Source organism: Tetranychus urticae, chromosome 1 (assembly GCF_039701765.1).
Source record: "Tetranychus urticae isolate SD_2017Ah chromosome 1, NJAU_TeUrti_SD_1.0, whole genome shotgun sequence".
Taxonomy (NCBI): Eukaryota; Metazoa; Arthropoda; class Arachnida; order Trombidiformes; family Tetranychidae; genus Tetranychus; species Tetranychus urticae.
Window position 1 is genome coordinate 6,403,407 of NC_142958.1, and position 23,406 is coordinate 6,426,812.

The 23,406-nt window shown below is 31.0% G+C and overlaps 1 protein-coding gene across 1 annotated transcript; it reads right to left on the reverse strand.

The window, feature by feature from the left end:
• Window positions 1-1,714: 1,714 nt before the first annotated feature.
• On the reverse strand, window positions 1,715-23,237 carry LOC107367361 (uncharacterized). The gene is made up of 13 exons (XM_015935062.3): window positions 22,842-23,237; window positions 19,999-20,253; window positions 19,391-19,457; window positions 14,866-15,133; window positions 14,136-14,337; window positions 13,643-13,780; window positions 6,094-6,245; window positions 5,846-6,012; window positions 5,502-5,618; window positions 5,234-5,351; window positions 4,170-4,457; window positions 2,993-3,697; window positions 1,715-2,672 (listed from the first exon to the last, which is right to left on the reverse strand). The coding sequence occupies exons 1-13, from the start codon at window positions 22,846-22,848 to the stop codon at window positions 2,643-2,645; spliced, it is 2,514 nt and encodes an 837-aa protein (XP_015790548.2). The 5' UTR covers window positions 22,849-23,237; the 3' UTR covers window positions 1,715-2,642.
• Window positions 23,238-23,406: the final 169 nt, after the last annotated feature.

Genomic DNA, 23,406 nt, shown 5'->3' on the forward strand with positions numbered 1-23,406 from the left:
TCTGCCTGAGAAATGACCTGACTTCATAATCTTCATCTTTGGCTTTCAATTTTTGGGCAACAATTTTTGCTCGCAAATCTGTTCATTTAAAGGTTTGCAAAAGTAACAATTTACACTTTTCAGGATTCACCGAGAAACTCATCTGATTATGAATAATTTGAAATGATTTAAATAATTGGCTGATGTAAACATCTCATTATTTTAATTCACTCTTCATCTTCTTATCTACTTTAAAGCTTTACTTCATCTTATCAGTTGAACATTTATATTTTGATGTGAATGCAAAAATTAATAATAGCAATTGTAATAATAATCTTGATAATATAAGAATGCGAATTAATAACTCGGCAAAAATTGAAAAAAGCTTGAGCTACACAAAATTGAAAAAAAAGGTTAATCCAAAGTAAAAATGTAAACATGTTTAAAAGGTCCAGGAATCAATTGAGTTACAATTAGTAATACAAAGACATTTCTTGGATTGTAAACAAAATTTATCATAATTAACATTCCAACATTAATTGTGATAACTCAGTTATATTTAAACCAAAGACAATTGAAAGAGCATTTGAAACCCAAATCTAAAGCTGCAAGGAAAAAAGCTTTAACCTAAAAAAACGAGAAATGATATAAGACTAGAAATTATTGATTTCATTGGGATTGTTGAATATTATTTTGAAAACTGTCATTGGGCCAATGAAAGGTTAACTTACCTACAAAATTAGGCAAACCATATGTTTAAGGTCTAGATGAGAAGGAGGAAGATGAAGTTCATTTTATGGTTCAAAAACATGGGCTTGACTTGCGGTCACTTTCCATCTGCTAATTCCGTTATAAATCGACATCAAATTTTTACCTTTTAATGTCCACTTTATGCTTCATCTTTTTTTCATTCATTTTGCAACTTCTCTCTGCTATTTACCTGAAATTACTTCATTGAAATTTTTTCTCATATTTTTTCTTCTTCTTCTTCTCTTGCATCTTGAGCTTTTTTTTACCTTTTCCCATTTTAACCTCCCAAGTAACCAGCAATTTCAATATGAATTGATACAATTTGTGAGAAGAAGAAGATGAAAGTTGATGAAAAATTGACTCAAAGATGCTTTTTTCTGCATCAACAGTCAACAAAATGTCCGCCCAAAATTTAACCAAAACCTAGCCTTGCACAGTGCAGACATTGACAGGTAAATTCACTTAACTGAATGGAAACAAAAAAAATGTAATTTTTGTTTTCTTTTTGTTTCCCAGTTTTTTTTCTCAGCTTCACTTTGCTTTCTTGGGTTACAATTGTGATCAGTTTGATGAGGCTCAAGGTGCTCTCTGCCTGTTGCTACTTTATTTTGTTTATTACGTTAAATGATAATGATAATAATGATAATAACCGTGAACCTTATCTATTCAGTATCCTTAATTGTGTTCCAATGGTTTGCACTGTAACCACCAAGGTGTGTGGATGGTTTGGATTATTGAATGTAATTTGACTGTTTATTTTAATTCCAATTAAGGAAACTGTATCTTCAATTTGATTGTTCATTTGGTTGATCAGCAGGTTTAAGGTTGAGGTGAAGAAGAAGAAGAAAATGAAAAGTAAAAGAAAACAATCAACTAATTAGGTTAATCAATTTTAAATCATCAAAAGACATGCACGATTAGGTTAAAAGCGCGATTTGAGTGAAATTTTTTTTTTCTGATCAAATAATGATGATGAAGGTGATGGTTAATGAAACAAAATTTGTATTTTTCTCGCTTCTTTGTGTTTATAGACTTAATAATTTTTGACTTTACAGTGATTAAGGCAAAATCTGTTTGAAAGGACAACTAATTAACAAGGCAAGTTGGATGGTTTTTGGTGGGTGCTTTGATCCTCTGCGTTTATCCACGAGGTTGGGTTCTCCTGGTGAACGATTAAAGGCATTATTTCCATTTCGTTTATTTCATCTTTCGATTCTGATTTATGGACGAAGTTTAAGAGTAATCACTGGCTGGAACGGGTTAAGATGAAAAGTGAAGGCATCTTTGGATTTGGATGTCGAGTTAAAGGCTTTTAAAACGGATTGAACACCAAGACAACAAGATGCAAGTAATGTCGACATTTGGGCTTTCAATTTGCATCAATGATCCAAATTGTGAACAATTAAGGCATCAAACAGATTAACCTTTGCACTTGTTTTTTGTTCTTCAATTTTTTCTCAATAATTTAAATGCGCTTTTCTTTCTCCATACACTTCGGCTGATTATCCTTTTGTTTTGCTGTTAATCAAGGATGATTATTATAAAGAAGAGAGGGAAAAGATATGAGGATGAGGATGATGATGAGCTTGATAATGATTATCATGAAAAAAAGGGTGAACAGTTAGAAAGATAGAATGATGAATGAACAGGAAGATCAGAGGGTTTATGATTACAAATAGATTACAGGAAAGCTAAAGTTATAACTTTTTTTGTTATTATAAATTAAATATATTAATGATAATCAACATCATTTAGTGTAACTGTTTCTTGATCCAACGCTTTTTTTGGGACTTTCAATTGTTCGGACCAAGTTTCTTAATTCAGGCTTCTTTTCATCTTGAACAAGATGAATTTTTCTCAGACAGTCATTAATTGTTTGCAGAATTTTTAGTTCATCATTATCAACATTCTCATCACCTAGAGTTCTCATCAAGTCCTCGATCCTAGAGGAACAAAAGAAGAAGAAGGAAAAATTCAATCAGACAAGTGTCAGAATTATCATGTTGAAGGGAGAAATTCAAGAGTAAATTTAATGAAGATAAATGATTCTTTTCACTGGTAAAAAGTCTCAATTTAATCTTTAAATTTTACATCAAAAAACGGTTAGACTAACTGTTTGATTTAAATGTAAATTGTTGACTTGCCGGAACAAGAGCATGGGAAAAGTGAATAAAAAAAAGTCTTTTTGCTCTTTTTTTTTGAGGTGAAAAATGGATATTTTAAAATGTGAAGAAAATGTGAAAAGTTGAAAAAAAAGACTTACCGGAGGTGAACAATTATCTGCATCACGTAAATGACTAAATCCATTGAGGTGGTTATTTTTGTTACCATTAGCATGTTGCTTCTCATGGTCCGACATTTCATGATACCGTTGAAAAGCATAGAAACATCCTGGTCTAATACAATGGAAATGGGTTGAAATTTTACTATACCGACAACCGGGTAAACAACAGTTGACAAGGTTATCATAGAAGGCAAAACCTTCCTTAATATCGATGAAATCATGAAAATCTTTTGAATGTTCACGGCGACTTTTTACATCATCTTTATCGGTTACAAAATAGCATCGAGGTTTGGAGCAGTGAAAGTGTTTCCTTAACATGAAACAGCAAGATTCAAAGGGACAGGGAAGACCATCATTGAATACATAGAAACCATCTTCTAGTTCAGGTTTGGTTTGGGGCAACAAAGGTATTGGTATTAAACCTTCACCCAAACCATTTCCCGTACCTCCAAGAGCACCCAATCCTCCAGGACGGCCACCAACCCCGCCAAGGCCAAAGTTGGGTCGACCAAAGTTGGGTGCTCCGGGAAACAGATCACGTCCAAGGCAGGCAACGGCAACGGTTGCTGCAAGATTCAACAGAGATCCAAGGGGCAGAGGAAGGTTTGCATGAGGTCCTGGTGGGTTACTGTTTTCGGTGAGATTGGACCGAGGTCCGGATGGGTAATAACCATCACTGATAGACTGAAGACGAAGAAAAGTAAAAAAAATTAGATTTAAAAAAATTCGACTTTAGATAAGCAAATGAAATGTTGCCCTTAAAAACAATGAAAAACCAGCATCATAAAGCTTAATGCAAAAGCATTGGAAAATTATTTCTAATGTGACTCTATGAGTGTTTTGAGAACACAAATTGTGAGCTTAATTTGGATAGAAATTTCTAAATCAACATTTCTTCATCAATCAGTTAATCATCATATTCAGGAAAAGCGTCTCATTGACGTTGAAAAATAGAGCCATAAATGAAGTTCAGGTTTTCAAATAAACAATGAATATCTTAACATTGAAACAAAATACAATGATGAAATTGAGTCTAATTACTGTTCAAAAATGAGCTGAGAAACAAAATTAAGCCTATCGAGTAATCTTTTAATTTCAGATTTAATTGCAAATACTTTTGAACTAAGCTTTTAATGATTAAAAATTCGTGTGTTACCTCGGGTTTATTCTTGGGTGGACGACCGCGTTTACGTTTAAATATTGGAAATCCATCGATTGATGTGAGTGTAGTTCCAGTTGGATATGTTTGGGTAATGGGTTGAGATAGACCAGAAGCGGGTCGATCAGAGGCATTAGATGGTGCTGATGAAGCTGCGGAAGAAGGTTCACTCTCTGGGTTTGGGTCATTTGAGGCCATTAAAATTTGCTGTTCTTCGTGCAGTTTATAATGATCTAGACGTTTAAAGCTGGTATCATTCATGTCTATCACAAAATTACATCCATACTGTTACCAAGAAAAAAAAGAGCACCAAACAAGTTAAGAAGCATTAGTAAGCAAGAAAAAAAATAGGAATGATAATAATGGAAAAATAATGAAAGAAATGGTTAGACAACATTACCATCATCATTATCATCATCATCAACAAGGAGAAGAGTAACAACAGTAACGATAATAAACATCAAACAAAAAAAGTAACAATTACAGCAAAATAAAACACTGGTAAAAGCAACAAGTTACATGAAAAACAAAAATTCAACCTCAGATACTCTTTTACCCTGAGGATAGATAATAGACTATATCATTTGTTTTGTTGCATCTTGTTGAAAAATTATTTCATTTAAACTCCATTTTTCATTATAACTAATAAAATAGGGAAACAGATAGTAACCATCAAGTAACATTATCTGAAAATCTATTTCTTTAATCATGAAAAGATATGCTTTTCACCATCACACAACATGAGAAATTTAATGATAACGTTTTCTCCTCTTTCATTTTCAATTAACTTTATCAAACAACAAATTATCGAAGGTAAAATTGAGATGTTTTTTTTCAAATAAAATTCAATTTTGATATAAAACCAATAAAAGTGTTATTATAATAAGTAATGCTTTTCAATATAAAAAAGCCGTTGATCAAAAATACTTTTCAAACCTGAATTTTGATCAACAGCTTTTACCAAACATATTTAGCCTTTTTGAACCGATTCAGGTGCAAATGAAGGTTTAATTGTTGATGATGTGATGATGATTTAATGATTGAAAAGACCAAAAACTCACCATTCGACAGTGATAATGAGTTTCCTTGCGGAATAAAGGACAATCTTCTCGGCAGTTTTTTCCTTCTTCTGATTCTTCAAGAAGTAATTTCGTTGCTTCTTCTTCCATTAAATGTTCTCTGAAAATTGGAACAACAATTACAATTAGATAAATTACAGGGTAGTTTTATAGACAATAATCGATTCACTATTGACTATTGATTCCAGTTGACTTTGAAAATTAGTTCAAAGTTGATTTAATTAACTAGTTTTAAATAAAATTAACTTACTTGGCATGTTTTTGTAAATTGTCCCGGGAAACACTAATTTCACATTTATTACAATGATAATGTTCTTTGTATTTGTATGAACAATCCGACTGGAAACATCTCATATCTGAATTAAATCTGGTTAATTGAGTCAATCATGAAATGATGAGTGAACCAAAAATGAAAAAAACGTTAAATAAAGGGTTAGAAATGTAAAGATTGACAACTGATTTACCAGAAAATTGGGTTCTTTTGATGTTAATGAGAAACAGCAAAAATGATGTTTTATTGATGAAAGTCGTTTTCCTTCACTTTCATCAAAATGTTTGAATAAAAAATTTCCAAGTAAAGTGAAGCCAACTTACTTGGTATATGTTTCAAGGTAAACTTGGTCCAAAATCAGTCCAATAATATTTTCTAAGGTAATACTTGAGCTATTATTTTGTATATCGTTAGTTAAATTTTCAATCTCAGCTGAAAGACTGTTCATTGTGTTATTATTGCATCCATTAAGGTCATCCTCTGAGGTACCCTGAAAGACAGAAAATTTTGATCAAATTTCCGATTGAATCGTTTCTTCTTAACATCTTTTTTCCATGATAAGGAAAGTTACCTCTTCCATTGAACTAGACTCTTTTTCCTTAATTTGACGTAGCATATCCGTTGCCAATTGAAGTTTCTTGATTCCTAATTCAGACTCTTTACGTTCATGTTTCTTCTTATGAGAATAAAGTTGACTTGTTGATTGAAGAACCGTATTACAGCCTGAATGAGGGAAGAAAAGAGAAGAGCAAAAAGATTGAGAAAAGATGACAATTGATTTTGGTTCAACATTGATTAATCTTGATAAACTGGTGGAAAAAAAGGCAAAACTCTGAGAAGTGAAAAAACTTCATTTATTGTCATCAAGATGACGAATTAAAGGGAAGAAAAAGCATCCTGTTATTTGTGAATTTTTTCATTTCTATTTTATCTTTTTAAATCAAACTAAATCTAGGTTAAATGGTGTTAAAGTTGTATGTTTATTTTGTCATTTTGTGTGCATTCGCATGTTATTTAAGTTTCATTTTTTGCAGCAACTTCTGTATTTAATATTTAACTGTCCAAAGATAGTTAAGAAGATTTGATTTGACATCTTGTTAACGGTGATGATGATAACTTCAAAATAAATAAATAAATTGATAATCTTGATTGACACCAAAAGTACTGAATAAAGAGCAGTAATATTGTATATTATTGCTCTAAGTGCGAAATCATTTGATGTTAATCTGAAATTGGGAAAAATGTTCAACATTTGATAAACAATATTATGATTTATATTAAGTAACCTTTTTACATTGAATTATTGCTCATCTCAAGTGAAAAAGTGTTTCTTTTTCACTCAAAAGTTTATCTCTACAAGAAGCCATGAAATACTCTGAATGGATTCTTTGTATGTGGATGGTAAAAACGATACAAGTTGAGGCTAAAAAATGAATTATATAATGATTTGATTGAGTAAACTCTGTTTTTTAACCAAAGATTTAAGTGCAATGGTTAATGGTTATTTTCACGCGCAATAAACACAAAATTAACAATCAAATACATTTTATTTTTTAACCAAAAGCCAGGGAAAAATGAAATGAAAATAAACAGCTAAAGGAAGATATTTGTTGATAATCAAAATTAACATTTTCAACAAATAATGAGGCTAAATGATGAAAACCTTTTTTTATCAATAATTGACATGAATCAAGCAATATACCTGGAAAACCATGCAGCAATCCATGTGTGAATAACCTGATAATTTAATCTACCTTTGAAGATGTTTCAAAGATTTTTTCATATCGTTAGATGATAGCAATAACCTGATAAATCTTAAAAACGTGAAATACGTTCAACTCAATCAATTTCAATGTTAATGTTAAGATTGTTTGACCAATATTTGATTACAATCAAGTTCAATAACGACTATTCTTAGATTGAAGCAAATTCAAGTCTTTAAGTAGTTGCTATTGTAATATCATTCAGTTGACAAAATAGATTCAGAATTTTTCATGTGAAAGACGATTTTGTCAGGCATGGTTTCTGGTTTATATTGAAATGGGAATCAATGATTCTTGTTGCAATTGAACTAAACTTTACAAGTCTACAGTTTAAGTCGTTTTATCGTCGAATCAAAATGTTTAATCTTCAATTGTTGAATCAATTCTGATCAACATTGAATTATGGTGATCAACTCCTTTTGAGGACCTTAAATAATTACTGATTATTGAGGAAGGTCAACTTTTTAGAGAAGATAATTATGAATATGATTTCAATATCGAAACACCTTGAAAATGGTCTCTTTGATAATCATCTGAAGCTCATGATTATCTTGATTGAATCTTGATTCTGTCGATGAAAATCAGCCTAAATGACTAGACACATGAAATTTTGATAGTTTGAAAAGCAACTCACATGAAGAAATGTTAAATCACACAATTAGTTTTTTAATGAAATAAATCACTTTGGCAAATATTATTACTAAAACAATTTACAGACCGAGTAATTATTGTATCATTATTGTGAACAAAAAAGGGAGAGAAAGTTTGCTGTTTACTGTTCAAGCCTTTATTTCAAATTAAAATAATTGAAATCAATTACAACAATTATGATTGTTTAATAATATTGAGCATAATCACCATCACAACAAAAGGTAAATAGTTGAACGGAGCAAAAAAAGTGTAAAAACCAACAATAAATGCTATCAGAAAAAGTGGGCAAAAAATTGCTAATCAAATATAAATCATTTTAATGAACTTCTTTTCCTTTCAGTTTAGTTATGCTCTAACTTCATTTTGCTGTTCACCAAATTAACCTTCAAATTAAATTAAGAATTGGAAACGAACGTAAAATGCGGTGAAACAGCAATAATGATGATAATCACAATTAAGGTGTAGTACGAAAAATGTTATCAAAGTTGATCGGAAACAAGTTAAACTGAAAAAAGGCCAAAATCGATATGAAAAAATTGGTTAACATTCACATTGTGATCAACTTGTCTGATTAACAGCAAGCCCAAAATAATTGTGATAATCAGGGGATCAAAGTGGAAAGATAAACTCAATCAAAAAGACACCAAAAGGTGATTAAAGAATCAAGATGATTATCAGGATAACAAGGTAACAACATGAGTGAAAAGATAATTGGATTAATGAAATTAAAGTATCCAAAAGTTTCATACAAATCACAAGATTATCGGAAGATCATCTCAACAGATAATCAATTAGCTAAATAGGAAACATTAATTGCATCTAAACATTTTAAAACATTTAAATTGATCAGAGAAATGAACTCAGGAAAGGAACCAACAACAGTTGAAGAAACAACAAAAACAATCAGATAATAACTGAAAACTTGGATTCATTGGAATCTTGCCTTTTATCTGAACAATTGAGATTCCCACACAACTAATCAATGGCAATATCTTGAAATAGTATTAATTATTTAAGCGAAAAGGCAATTTCTGCAACTAATTTGTATTGTCTTTGCACAAATGAACAGTAAAAGGCTGAAAATTTTCGCTGAAAAATAACATTCTCATGTTTCCGATTCCCACGTATATTAACGTTCAGTTGAAAAAAACTTGAAACTTTTCAATGTCTTCTTTACACTAATCAAAACAATGTGTATTTGTTTTTATTGTTTAATTGTTATTAACATTAATCTAGGAGTTGCAGTAAACATTAATAACATGATAGGGCACAGCTTAATATGAATATTTTTCTTATCAAAATAATATGTTCCAAGAATATCATAAATTTAAATTAATTTTTTCGCCATTTTTTCTCTTCTTTCAATTTTCGCTTCCAATCATCTTGTGAGCAACATTCACAATCATTATTATTATCATTATAAACATTATTACTTAATGATGCTCATCATTATAATTACTATCTACCAACTTTTATCATTTCTAGTTATGTTGACCTCAAACTTCATCAAAAATCAATGAAATTGCAAATTTTGCTTTTCTCTCTTTTTTTTGTTTCAAAATGAATATTATTCAACACTTAAATTGCAATAAAAGATGATAATGAGGGATTGGGATGATGATGATGATGATAATTGTAAGCAAGAAACAAAAGGTAAGTTTTGTCAGAAAAGAAAACAAAATTTGAATTCCAATGGATTGAGAAAACGCTTTTACAGGGAATTCCCATTTAAATGAATTATGTGAAACACGTATTTCGTTATTGGATGAGGTTAACTAGTGTTGATGAAACTGAATTTTGTTCAGATTGGAGGTGGAAAATGGCTTGAAAAATGTTGAATAATTTAACCATTTAAATGATGAAAAAGTTTGATACTTATCATGGTAAATGAGATAGAAAAGGGAAAAAACTGGAATCGATCATTTTCAAAGTTCTTTTTGCTGCCATTTGATTAAAATGAAACAAGGAAATATTGGAATGAAAAATAATCTTTCAAAAAGGCAGAAATGTTTAAATGGCAATAAAAAATTTCACTAATTTTTGCTGTGCTATTCATAGTTACGGTTGCTGCATTCAGAATCATGTTAACAGTTCTTTTGCTGGTGTGTTGAGAAACAAAAATCAACATCAAGTTAACTGGCTAATTACAGATAAAAGTAATCAATCATAGTGTTAATGGATGTGGATGACCACAATGAAACACACAAAATTATGTGGTTTCAAGAGAACTTTAAAAGTCAGAGAAATTTGCCAAAAACGGACAAATTAGTATTAATGATAACAATTAACATTTTTTCAGCTCCAACATGCAACGATCAGAATATTACCCAAAAATAAGTTGCAATCAGTTTGCAATTTCCAGGCAAAGTAAACAGATTTTCATGGTTGAAAAGTACTTGGTTTTGCCTAAAATAACCAGAAATATCTTTGAGTAAAGCAACACAGAAACGAGCAACTTTGCATTCCGAATCAACGAAAGGTCTCAAAGAATCCAAATCAGCTTTTGTGGACTGAATAATGACCAAAATGAAAAGGCGACTTATGAGAAACAGTTTAAGCTTTTCTGGTTCATTTTATGAAATTAGAGTTGAAATTAATTGAAGTCGACTCTCTAATTGTCACTCTACTTAGTGTATTGGGTAATTAAGTTCAACTGATTGGTATTAATTTGATTTCTCACTAAATCTTGAAACCAATATTTCAAGTCTGCGATTTGACCTGGAACCTAATAATGCAAATTGACTTGAAATATTTAATGTTCCTTTCGGTCAAATGATGGACAAACTGACATTTAACTAAGCCTGAATCAACCATTTAACCTGATGATTTGCAAATGATTGGTAAATGATTACAAGTGATTTAATTGCAACGCTTGAAACCAATAACATGAATTTGTCACAAATTTTGACGAATGCAAAATGAGTGAATTCAAAAATAGCTATTTTTGAGCCAAATTATTTTCCCATTTCAACTGAACAATGAGATTAGTGATGTAAAAATAAGAAGTAAAGGAAGCAAAATTGGAAACAAAACAAGACTAAATAGTCATTTGACATTGTTGATTGATCATAATTATAATTTTTACAATGTTCAATGAAAATGAAACAAATGGCAGATTGAAAAAAAGGCTGATTGAAAGCAACAAGACAAAAAGGTAAGCAAATTGCAGTTGCTCCATTCACAAGTGTTGATTGGTGAAACAAGAAAAGCAAAAAAAATGTAACAAAAAATCTATACTTTTTACGGATAAAATGCGCATGCAAAAATGGTAAATATAGAAGAGAGAAGATGAAGATTCTGGCGATAGAAGAGGTAAACTGATGATTCCCTTGAATGGTGAAAATAAAAAGCAAATAAAGCAGAGAAACTGGTGAAAGGCAAAGACTATAAACAACTGAGCAACTGTTGCTTTTACGCTGTTTGTTTGTTTGTAACTTGCGTTACTTGAAGCTTGTACATCATAATCATGTAGTTTATCATTTTAAGGTTGCAATAGGCTTTTTTCACCATCAATTTGAAAGGTTATTTTGTTCACGCTTGTTGACTTGAGGGGAAAGAGTCACGAAAGAGTGAGGCAGGCGGAGACCGTTTAGCTTAATATCGTCAATCAGTATCAAGAAGGTGGCAACATAAAACCAGTAAAGTCAATCCTTATTGGATGTTTAACAAGACACAGAATCATCATTATGAGCACCTTTTTTTTATCATTAAAGCATCACAGTTTCCTATTTTTAAAACTTTTTTCAGAAAAAAAAGTTTACCCTTAAAATTTTGATTTACATTACAATGGAAGAGTCAAGATGAAAGATTGAAAAACATGACAGAAAGATGATGAAGATGGCGATGATGATGATAAGAGTAAAAATTGTCAAAAGTGCTGACTATCAAATGTTTCCTCAGCGCCAAAAAGCACTAATTTGATCTAATCTGTTTGAAAATGTTCATTTCATTGTTGCTTCAAGTTACGAGAAGAAAAAAACTTACTAATCACAATTACAGGACAAATGGATGTTTAACTATTAATGATATAAACTGGGAGGTAATGATGATAAAAAAAAGGAAAGTGAAACAAGGGCAAATCAACTCAAGGTTGATTCGAAATAATTTCAGGTAAAACTTTGAAAGCTAAAAATTGTTGAAATTATAAAAACGGTTGAGAGTAAAACAAAACAAAAATTGCAAAAATAATGATAATCAAAGGTGAGTTACAGAGGGAAGGAGAAAGACATTTCAAATGATAATAATATTTCTATTTGTATACTAATAGGTAATAATGATAATATGATATAATGTATTCTGGGGAAGAGAAGAACAAAAAATGAGAGCAGAAATTGTTCATTATGATAAATGCTAGGTCATGCTGAAGGTTAATATCAATAAATTTCGTGATGAGAGTTATCAGCCAATTGGAAATGATAACTTGTTTCTGTTATTAGCATTAATGGAAAGCGAAGAAAAAAGGAGAAAAGTTTATCCAAGAAATTGGTTTTACAAGATTTGGGAAGATTAAAGATGAAGAGGAAAGGATGAGGAGAAAAAAGATGAGAAATGAAGGAATCGTCACTGTTAATGGTTCAACTATTATGGGTTGAAAAGTGAGTGATAAATGATGCCAGAAAATAAAAGAGGATAAAAGATGATAATGATGAGAAGAGAGAGGAAGATGAGGAAATGAGAATTGTCATTGAGGTAACATTTTCGGGTGAGAATGGCGATAGAGTGACACAAATGATAACATTTTGATATAAACTAATAGTCGACTTTTCAGGCCAACAAAACGCTCAAAATGGTAATTTTGATTGAATCTGCTTTTTTCTTGCTTACCAAATCATAAGTAGAAGAGAAAGCAAGAAAAATGAAATTCTTATTACATGGTGAAAAGATCAATTTTGAATTTTAATTTAAACGCAAAAACGAAACATTTAAGTAACCCTGAGAATCTCATTTTTTTGTTTTTCGCCATCTTCTGTCATCATCATTGTCACTGTAATTCAACAAATCATGGAAGACTTCCAAAGGTAACTTGAAAAGCAATGAGTTTGTGAGAGTAGAGATGAAAATTGATGCTAGACTCATCTTTTATAATTCATTTCAACTTTGAATTACATGGTCATTAGACTTAGGAAAAGCAAAGATTCCTTAATTGTCATCATCATCATGCTTTTTTTGGTTACTTTTTATGCTAAATTTTTTTTTCTGTTGTTAACTAAAAATAAAAACAAAAAAATGTATCTTTACTTGCTCTCTCTCTCTCTGTGAGAGTTAACTTTACTCCTAAAAACGCGAATATAATCATTATCATTATCATCATCATCATCTCGTAATCATCATCATCAGAAGCATGATAATCGTTTACATCATCATAACTATATATTTTTTTCAGTGTTTAACAAGATCAAAGACAATGATAAAATTATGATGATTTCAATGTTTTGTTGCAAAAATTAATGATATATTAAATGAGATCCATCGCAGCACAAAATGAACACATTCAGAACAAAAAGAAACTCGTTTACATCATGAAATGACTTTTTTTGGTGTTCAATTATTACCATTATTATTATTAGATAATTAGTTAAATCACAATGTTGATTAACCGGTTAATCAAATTTAACTTTTGCTTGAAAATTGTTTTCTTGGAACAAATGATATTTTGAAATGATTCACAATGCAACAGATGCTAATGTTAATGTAACAATGTCTTACCTATTCTGATACAATGAATGTGATTGGAATTCCTGGATAATCGACAATCGTCAAAGGTACAGGCTTCATGTTTCATGAACTTCTTGTAACCATCACGACATAATTGTTCATCTTTACTATGATAAGTTTTATGTTTTTCTGTGAAAAATAAAAGTGAAAATAATGAATCAAAGAGACTAAAAATAAGAATTGATTTTGCACACAATTTGCAAACAATCAAATGCTTTCAAAATCAAGAGCAATTTAATCAACTTTCAACAAAAGTGCCTGCCAAAATCAACAATAAAAGTTCCAAAACTCATGACTGTTCATTGAAAAAGTACTTGGAATTTCGTCATTTCAAGAAAAATTGAGCAAACTTAAACATTTCATTTTCGCTAAACAATTTGACATTTGAAACTTTCATTTTTGATTCTGATTCCAAGTCAAAGGCAACAATTTACAGAATCTTTATTATCAAGAATAGAGTGAAAACGGGTCGTTGGACACTTACCGATGTCGGCTTTATTTTTAAATGTATAACCACACGAATCTCTTATACAATGGAAATGGGTTGTTTTCCTTCCATAGAAAGTACATGAAGGTAAGAGACAATTTTCAGCTGCCCTGAAACGTTGAAAACCTTGTTCAATGATTGCAGCGTCCTTTCGATGACATGAGGCATGCATAGACACATCAGAGGTACTAATGTAAATCTATGAAGAAATGAAACAATTAGTTGATTAGGTAAAGGTACTTTAACAAGCTTAATCAGTGAACCATTTAGTGTTTGCTAATATCGATAATTGTATTGCAAAAATGGTCAACAACAAAAAAACGTGTAACAATACAATGTTTGCTATAATACAATTGTCGTTGACTTTGCACATCATAAGTCAATCTCAATGGACTCGTGACCTTTAACTTGCAGTGGCAAGGGTCAGTTTAAAGTCCTAAGCAAAAGAGCACTTGAAAGATACTTGACCTAAAAATATTTTTTCCTTTTCTTCTCTAACTTCTGCTTTTGTACTGTTACTGTGACAGGCAAATATAACACAAAAAAAAGATCAATTGTTATTTAAAGTTACAAGGTTTGCACAATTAAATTTACTGGTTTAAAAAAAGTTAAATTATGCGAGAAAAGTAAAGTTATTTAATTGTGATTTGCTCAGTGTAAAGTTAATGATGGCGCAAAGTGCATATTCAAATATTCATAACGATGTGACTCTTTGAGACAGTCTTACCTTACGACAACCCGGCTTCAGGCAATGGTAATGGGTTTGTTTCATCCGATGTGGACAGTTGGGAAATTTTTCTGAACAATCGTCTAATGATGAGAAACGGAGGAAACCGTTTCTCAGAGATTCATCCCTTTTCTTGTGCCATTTAAAATGACGGATCATTTCTTCTTTTTTAACGAAAACCTTTGAATAACAATCTAAACAGTGAAAATGTTCACGATACTGACGATCCCTACATAATTCAGATCCACAGTCCAAGGCATTGGCATATCTGGTCAATAGAGAAAAAAGAGTGCAAAAGGAAAGTCAAAATAGGTAAGATTGAAGACGATGAAAAGGATGATAAAATTGTAAGCAAAAGGTGACGGGAAAAGTGTTATTAATAAATTGGATAACGAGGCAAATATTGCACCATTGAGAGCGCAAAACTAGTTTATATTTTTGGTCATAGGACCATGTTAGCCCAGATATACAAATAGCTTTTGACTCCTAGTCAGGTAATAGCGCAACAAAGCAAGACAACAACAACAATGAAAGATGAATCAAGTGAAAATCAAGTAAACCTGTTGACAGTAGCAGGAAATGTATTAGTTTTTTTGCGCCTTTCAATGATTTTTCACTTCTATTTGTTTGTGTCACTTGCTGGTAAATAGCTTAGCAAATTGTTGCAAAAACAGAGCAAAAAACCAGTGTCAAGAGAATGCATAAAAAACAATAAACAAACAGGTAAAAAAAGGTAAGAAAAAAAGATAAATGATGAGCAAAGAAGGTACAAAAAAAATAAAATGGCTTGGTGGCCATTTTTCAGGATGATTTGTTCAAAGAGGACATGAAGATGAAGTGAAAGAAACTGTTGATTTAAAAATATTATTGTATAACATTGGCCATACACACTTAAATGTATTTATTGTAAACAGGTCTTAAGGTCAGGGGTTATTTGTCGTTATCATAATTTGGTTATAGCCGCACACCGTAAATCATTTTCTTGGCCAACTATTATGGAATGCTATCAATGGTATAAATTTTTTCATCGCTTGTAAAACACACGCTGTGAGAGAGGGAGGAAGGTAAAGGTAAGGTAAAAGTTTAAATGGCAAAATCTATTGAAATCAACTCATTTTGTGAACATTTTTCCTTATAAATGACACACAAAAGTTTAAAATTAAATGCAATATATCATAACAAAATTGTGGTTTTTTGGACAAAAAACGGACCAAAATTGATTCCCAATATATTTAAATAGAGATAAATTTTATATTATAATCATTATTATTGTTACGGGAAAGAAATGAAAGGTTACATCAATTTGTAAGTAAATAGAGGGAGGGAGTAAAGGGACTAAGATGATGTAAAAGATGATGAGGAAGATGAGGAGAGTAACGGTAAACGTTACGTTAAGGTTAAGAAAAAGATTCTAAGGTTGTGAAAGGAATTGCGCTTCTCTGATTATCAATACAATTGCATGGTTTGATCAGTGTTTAAAGGTTCATTTCAATAAATTGTATATCAATTGGCTATAATTGTTGTCTTTATCTTGTTGTCTTTCAACTGTCTCTCATCACTTTCGGTTCACCTTCTGCCAAAAATAATATTAGTTTTTACAACCATTTTGCATGTGGGAAGATATCGTCTACATTCATATGTGCTATTATTATCATTAGTATTGCAAAAAGAGAGCAGTTTTTTAAAAAAAAAGATTCGGGGAAAAAAGTGTTTGCTTTTTTGTGTAAAAAACGCATTTAATATTATAACATAAGGTAAATTGTGAAAAGTATTATTTAGCTTTTCTTGACTTGTCAACGTCAATTGTTAGGTAAAAAAGAGGAAAGAAGGTGAAGAATAGTCAAGTTTGGATAAACATTGAATTGTAATTTAAATTGTATTGATGATTATGCTGATGCTGATGCTGATCAGTATAATCATTTTTACCTTAACTTTTTTAAGGAAAAAGATGTTAGACATTTTTGTTGATACAAAAAAAGGTAACCAGAAAATGTTTAGATGTTGGTTAACTCTTTGACTCTCATCTTGTTCAGTCGTTTCCAAGGATAATCACAATCTTCAATCAAACAGTAAAAGGTTGAAAAAGATTACAAGAGGTGTTACGAGTTAACGAACTGAATACAGTTTATCTTATATAAATAACAAAAGATACTTTGATAAAGCGATTGAAGAAGAGAGAAGAAAAAATTACATTTAAAGGTAAATAAAGGGTAATCCTTGAATAAAGAAGCAAAAATTTTATTATATTCAATAAAGTTACAAATAACTATAATTGAATATCAAATGTAACAACAGTTGAATGATTTACAGATCTGAATAATCTGGTAATAATTTGGCAATTGAATGTTGGATTGAAAGAGAGTCAACAAGATTTAATGAGATTTCAATGAGACACAATGAGATTTGATGAAATTTAATGCATTCTCAATGAGAATGTTACCTGAAAAAAAAGAGTAATCAGATCAATGAATCATGTCTACAAGTTGACCAAAAGATTGACCGAAAATTGGTCTTAAAATATCATCTAAAAACTACAGTTATGAGAGTTAATATTTGCCTTTTGATTCTTTAGACTCACGGTTATCGTCAAGTGATAAGATAACATGATGTTTGCTCATTGAAAAAAAGGTAAAGACAAATATGCCTATTGAGCAAATATCCAATGCCAGACAAGCTGAGACTATTCAACAAAAGCAAAGTGATTGAAATGGTAAACCTAAATATGTTAATAGCACCAGAAGTTCATCCATTATCGCAACTATAAGACATCATGTTTAACATAACAATGAAATACATTTCAATAAGATGGATGAGAAAAGGTGAAAAAGATGAACAAATTTTTACCGGGACAAAAATATTAATACAAAATGTAATTGTTGTTGCTAATGAACTCTTTTTTTTATCAGAATAACTCTCTTTATACTCACTTATCTTCCATTCTCATCATCATCTAATGTCATTGTCTTACTAATTTATTGCTTGCCTTGATGCAGTCTTTTTTTTACCTTTTTTCACCCTAACAGACTGATTCAGCCTCTTTTTATACCTTACAATAACACTTGCTGTGTTTGATTGTTACTCTGTTGATGCAAAACTTATCGCATTCAGAATCTGGTAACTTGTAATACACACAACAATGTGCATTGGAACTTCTCTCTTTTTTTTACCTTGATTGATCAGAAAAACACATCATCAGAAGGATGATAAAGATGAAATGACGATGATGAAGATGAAAATGGTGAAACTTTTTAACTTGTTCAGCTTTTTCTTGTTCAATCTTTTACCTCGCCTCTTATTACCGCACAAACACACATTCACATCACCCTCATTTCTGTCAATTTTTTTAACACTTATTATATAAGAGATGGAGAAACAAGTAACCACAATATTCTTGACCCATCATAACCATCAAAGGTCATCCATCAAAGGGACTCCCGGGCTTCTCAATCAGACTCCTTTTTTTTGTATTTCTATCTTTCTCTTGTTTTTTACCTTCTTCTTACTTTTCTTACCTTTTTTTTCATTCTTTATCTTCATCTTTGCTCATCTTCTTTTTGCAACTTTTTTGCCTCGTTTTTCTTCTTCTTCATCATCTTTCTCTACCTTAAATTTATCTTCCGATTCTTCATCAACAACAACATGTATAATAAAAAAAACAAGGAGCAACAATAACACAACTCACCTCCCTCTGATAGAGTAAATAAGCAAAAAATTTGGCTGCAAAAAAACACATTTAGACATTTCTCATTCAGAATCACTATTATTATCATAACACCACATCAATTGGCTTGTAACAATTGATAAATCTTTAAGAATTAGCTTTGTTTTTTTTCCTTTCAACTTTTTCCTGCATCTTTTATTTGCAATTAGAATGATTAGTTATGGTGATTAACTACTCCAGGTGAATTCTGTTCATGAATACACTGAATTTGCAAATTGTTTTCTCTTTTTGTTTTGACCACAAAGTAGAAAAAACAAACTTCGCTAAACTGGTATTTGCAATGGATAATGGAGAGAGAAAAGATTATCACCAGAAATAATCTGAAAATCAGAAAAATCACCACAAATAATGCACTTTAATATTCATTGAAAGGTCATGAAAAATGAACGTTGAAATTAGATGAAAAGTTTCACATTTGGATTAAATATGAAAAGCAAAAGAATCCTTAAGATCGCGTCAATCCTTCAAGCACAAAATGGTGTAAATGAAATACTGATGGACGACGATCTTGATGCTGATCGATCAACGCACAAATATTTCTTTTAAGAATCGATAGTTCGATTGCAATCCATTATGAACTATAAATTCACTACACACTAGACACTGACTTGAAACACATGAGGAACCAGAAGTTTACAGAAATATTGCAATGAAAGGGTTGAAGTGGTCGTTGTCATCGTTGTTGTTGTTGTTGTCGTTGAATTGTGAACGTTATTATTCCGTTGGGCACAAAACATTAAGCACAGGTTCATATTTAAAGGGAGGTTTTGTTTGATTAATTGGACATTAAAAAGTTCAACTTACCGTTTAACATAATTTGTATAATCGACTTTATTTCCTGATATAATATCAAGTTCAGCTCCCAATGTACCTGTTGCAAGATGAAATATGAAGAGTTGCGATGAAAAATATGATCACCAGAGAAAATCAGAGAATATTCTTGATTAAGAAAAATTCTAGACTTGAATTGTAATCTATTAAACTTGAGCACATTTCCAAGAAAAAAGCATAAAAATGATTCTAAAAATATTTTCCAATATTCTCTAATTCAAGTGGTCGACATGCTTAAAGAAACTTAAAAACAACGAACTGGACATTTACACTAAATCGACCAACCTAATCGAAGCAAAATCAAGAGTTGAAATATAAATATTCTTGTATATTCTGCATTTTCAGAGTCATGCTTCTGATCACTAAATGATACGAAAAGGGAAATGCCAAGTTTAGATGAAAAGTTGGACGATAAGTTTGAATAAGTTATCGACACATAATGCAAGGCATTTGTAATTTGTTTTTTTATCGTAATATTCAACAGAATTTAGAAAATTTTGATGAGGAAAATTGGTGAATATTCCTGAAACATTTTCCTGACCAGTAATCAAAGATATGCAACTCTGAAAGGATTGTCTTACCTTGAAGTATAGCTGATGGTGGAGTTATTAGAGATCTATCAATCCATGGTGCTGGTCCGAAATTGGTGAGTTTACTTGCATTTCCGGATGAATTGGACGATGACAATTTCGTTGAATGATTATGATGATGATGATGGTTATTATTGTTGTTGTTGTTGTTGGTGATGTTATTGGTGATGTTATTATTATTATTATTAATTGGTTTAACACTAAGATCAAATGGTTTATCCTCATCCATACCTTGACTGGGTAACACTAAAGTACAGTTGAAAAAGGGAATGTTAACAGAGAAGAAGAAAAAAAGATGATGATGATGATGGCGATGAGAGAGGCGGGATGAGGTGACGAGGAAAGAGAGGAAAGAAAGAGGAAAAACAAAGTAACAGTGAGTTGTAATTTTATTGGTTGAAAAAGTTTCCGGTAAGGCGGAGAATAGGAAAAAAGAGACTGAATAAAATGAAAAATTTTTCATCTTTATCTTATTTCTTCTCTCTTTTCATGTTTCTTTTCTTTCTCTTTCTCTCCCTCTTTCTCCTTCTCTTCAGCATTTTACTCTTTCTCATGATTTTCTGCAATGAAAAACTATGCAATAACTATGAAGGAATCATGAAAAGAAAAGAAAAACAAAAAACAGAGAGAGAGAGAAAAAAAAATCAATCAGATTATTCTGATGAAGAGTAACAAACTTTGATGGTTGATAATGGGTTTCAAAGTAGTTTTGCTAAGATTTTTTTGTTCATTTCAAACTCTTTCATCTTAAAAGATGGAAGAAAAATGGTGAACTATTCTTTGAAAAAATAACATTGAATAAGTTGATGATTAATTTGGCATCCATCAACTGTTCTCAGTAAACAAACTGACCCAAAGGGTAAACAGAAACGTTTCCAGATGAAATTGGGAAAAGGTGAAAAAAGCAACTCCTATAATCTGTATTTTTACACCAATATCAACCTTATATAATCATATGTACCATTATGATCATTTCAACCAAATGTCCAGTGAAATATAAAAAGTGATAAGCAAAGATACAATGCAACTTGTACAACAATGAGAGATGCAGTGAAAAGGAGCTGAAGAGATGAAGAAAAGTGTAAAGATTGAAAGGGAAAAGAGTAAAGATCCGGTGAGTTTTATCAATCATCGACAGTTTGTCGAACTCGCGCCTTTTTTTCACTTCCAATGCTGTAAGAAAAGGAGAAGGAGTTAAACAACCTTAACCTAGTTATTTTGTTCTCTGGCTATTCAATTTTCTCACTCTTTCTTTTCTCTAATTCTCTCTCAATCTTTCTCTCCTTATGTCTCTTCATCTCCGATCTCCTCACAGACAAGAAAAATATTCAAAGCTATTTTTGACGAGACTGAATGCTCGCTAAACTAGAGGAAAACGACAAAATCGATGTAAATAAAAACGGCCTTTTCTTTTTTTCTTTTCATTTTCCTCATCATAATCATAGTCATCATCATCGTCCTCATCATCGACATCATCTTCTCTCTCTCTCTTTCTTTAACCTAGTCACCAACCTTTTCTTTTTTTACCCATTTTCAGGCAAAGGATTTCCTCAATATTTCTTACACTTTTTAAGAAGGTAAAGGAAGAGTAGGTTCTCAGAATGGGTTTGGTCTTTAAGCCCTTGTGACACAATTTTCAGCACGAGAGAGTGAAAAGTGAGTGAAGAGAGGAAAGCATTGGTAACACTACAAAAGTAAAAGCAAAAGTAAGAACATGTATTAAATTGAAAGCGAAAATGGTCTTATATAACATGGTTAGAGATGTTTATACCTTTTTTTTTTGCTTGCAGAAGGTGAAGAGGGTAAAATGGGTGCCAATAAAGAAAGAGAAAAAGAAAGAAAAATGGAAAGAAAAACTCAAATAACCTCGAAAAAAGAAGATGAAAAGATGATGAGAATAGCGTCAATTTATACCTGGGAAGGCTTAGGAAGGAATAAGGAAGGGGAAAATGATGAAAGCGAAAAGAGTAAAAAAAGTAAGTCCTTATATATCTACATATATATATATATCTATGTGTGTATACAGAATGATCGGTAAAAAAGTAAAGTATTTCCCAAAGGTAAACATGTATTGTAATAAGGGTCGATTTAAGGTGGATAAATTGAAGGCTAAAACGGATAAAGGATGGGCATAAAGCGAAAAATTTTTACCAGTTAACAAGAATAGCAAGTTTGGTAAAGTTAAGAGTAGAAAAAGGAGAAAAATATAAAATATATAAAAATATATATTTTAATATAAAGATATTTCTCTATTTTTTATGCTGTGGAGAAAATTTTTTCGCCTCTTCTGGCTTCTTATTCTTATTCCTAGTCATCTTCATCCCAATCCCTTTTCTCTTGACGCTTTTTCGCCGTCTTCACAATTTTCTTACCCCATATGCTACAGCCCATTAGATGGAGTAAAGGGGAGTTTAGAGGCTTTTTTCATAATAGCGACTATTTTTTAACTCTCTATTATTTTATTTCTTGGCTTCATGTTATTTCCTATCAATCCCGTTTACCTTTGGCATACATTTTGATTTATGAGGACAATATATATATTTATGGATGAATGTATCGAGAAGGAAAGTGGAAAAAAGAAGAAGGAAGAAAAGAAAAGAAAAATGAACGAAATTTAGATAAAATTGAACCAAATCTAGACTAAATTGTAGGTTAGAAATGATTGGAAAAGATTTATTTTTAATTTGTGACAGTTTATGGAAAGATCAGGCGAGATGTCAAGAAATAAGGTGGATAAAGAGTAATGGGTTGAATATTTGGAATGGGTATCTTAAAGGTTGATGATTATCAATTGAAATGGGCAAAAAATTATCATGTTCAACTTGATTACTTACCAAACATTGAAGGCTTCCTCACATGTTTAATTAAATTTATATTGTAGATATTTGCTGGTTGTTAATTTGTTGTTTAATTACATTGTGTAAAGTTGCTTTATTGGTGTATCAAGTTTCAGGTTTTGTAGTCACTTGCTGTTTACACTTTTAATTTCGTACAACTTATTTTCCCACTTTTTTCACTTTTCACTTTGAATTTTGTAAAATTGTGAATCACTTTCAATTAGCGGTGTTGTTACACAAATTGGTAAACCCAAAGTTGATGGATTAATAGAGTTGAATAAATGGGCAAAAGGCAATTAAATGTTGAGATGAGGAACAGTGAGAAAATTTCAATTTCAAAAAGTGCTGTTTGTCCGTTTAGTTTTTGTTTTATCTTTTGGTGCAAACATTCATTCAAAAATACATTTCCTTATTAACAACGCCATCTGTGATCTAACTTAACCCAAATTACAGACAGAGACAAAGACAGAGTTAATTAAGATTGATTAAAAGAAAGACAATGAGTAAGGGAGGAAAGAAAAAAGAAAGAGAAAAATTAATCTGGTTGATGAGTATTATCTAT

What these genes read in the sequence shown, in the direction of transcription:
- LOC107367361 (XM_015935062.3), bottom strand. An exon ending in AATTTACAAAAACATGCCAA is followed by an intron (nt 5,352 to 5,501) that starts GTAAGTTAATTT and finishes TCCAATTTTCAG; the next exon opens with AGAACATTTAATGGAAGAAG. An exon ending in CTCATTATCACTGTCGAATG is followed by an intron (nt 4,458 to 5,233) that starts GTGAGTTTTTGG and finishes TCTTGGTAACAG; the next exon opens with TATGGATGTAATTTTGTGAT.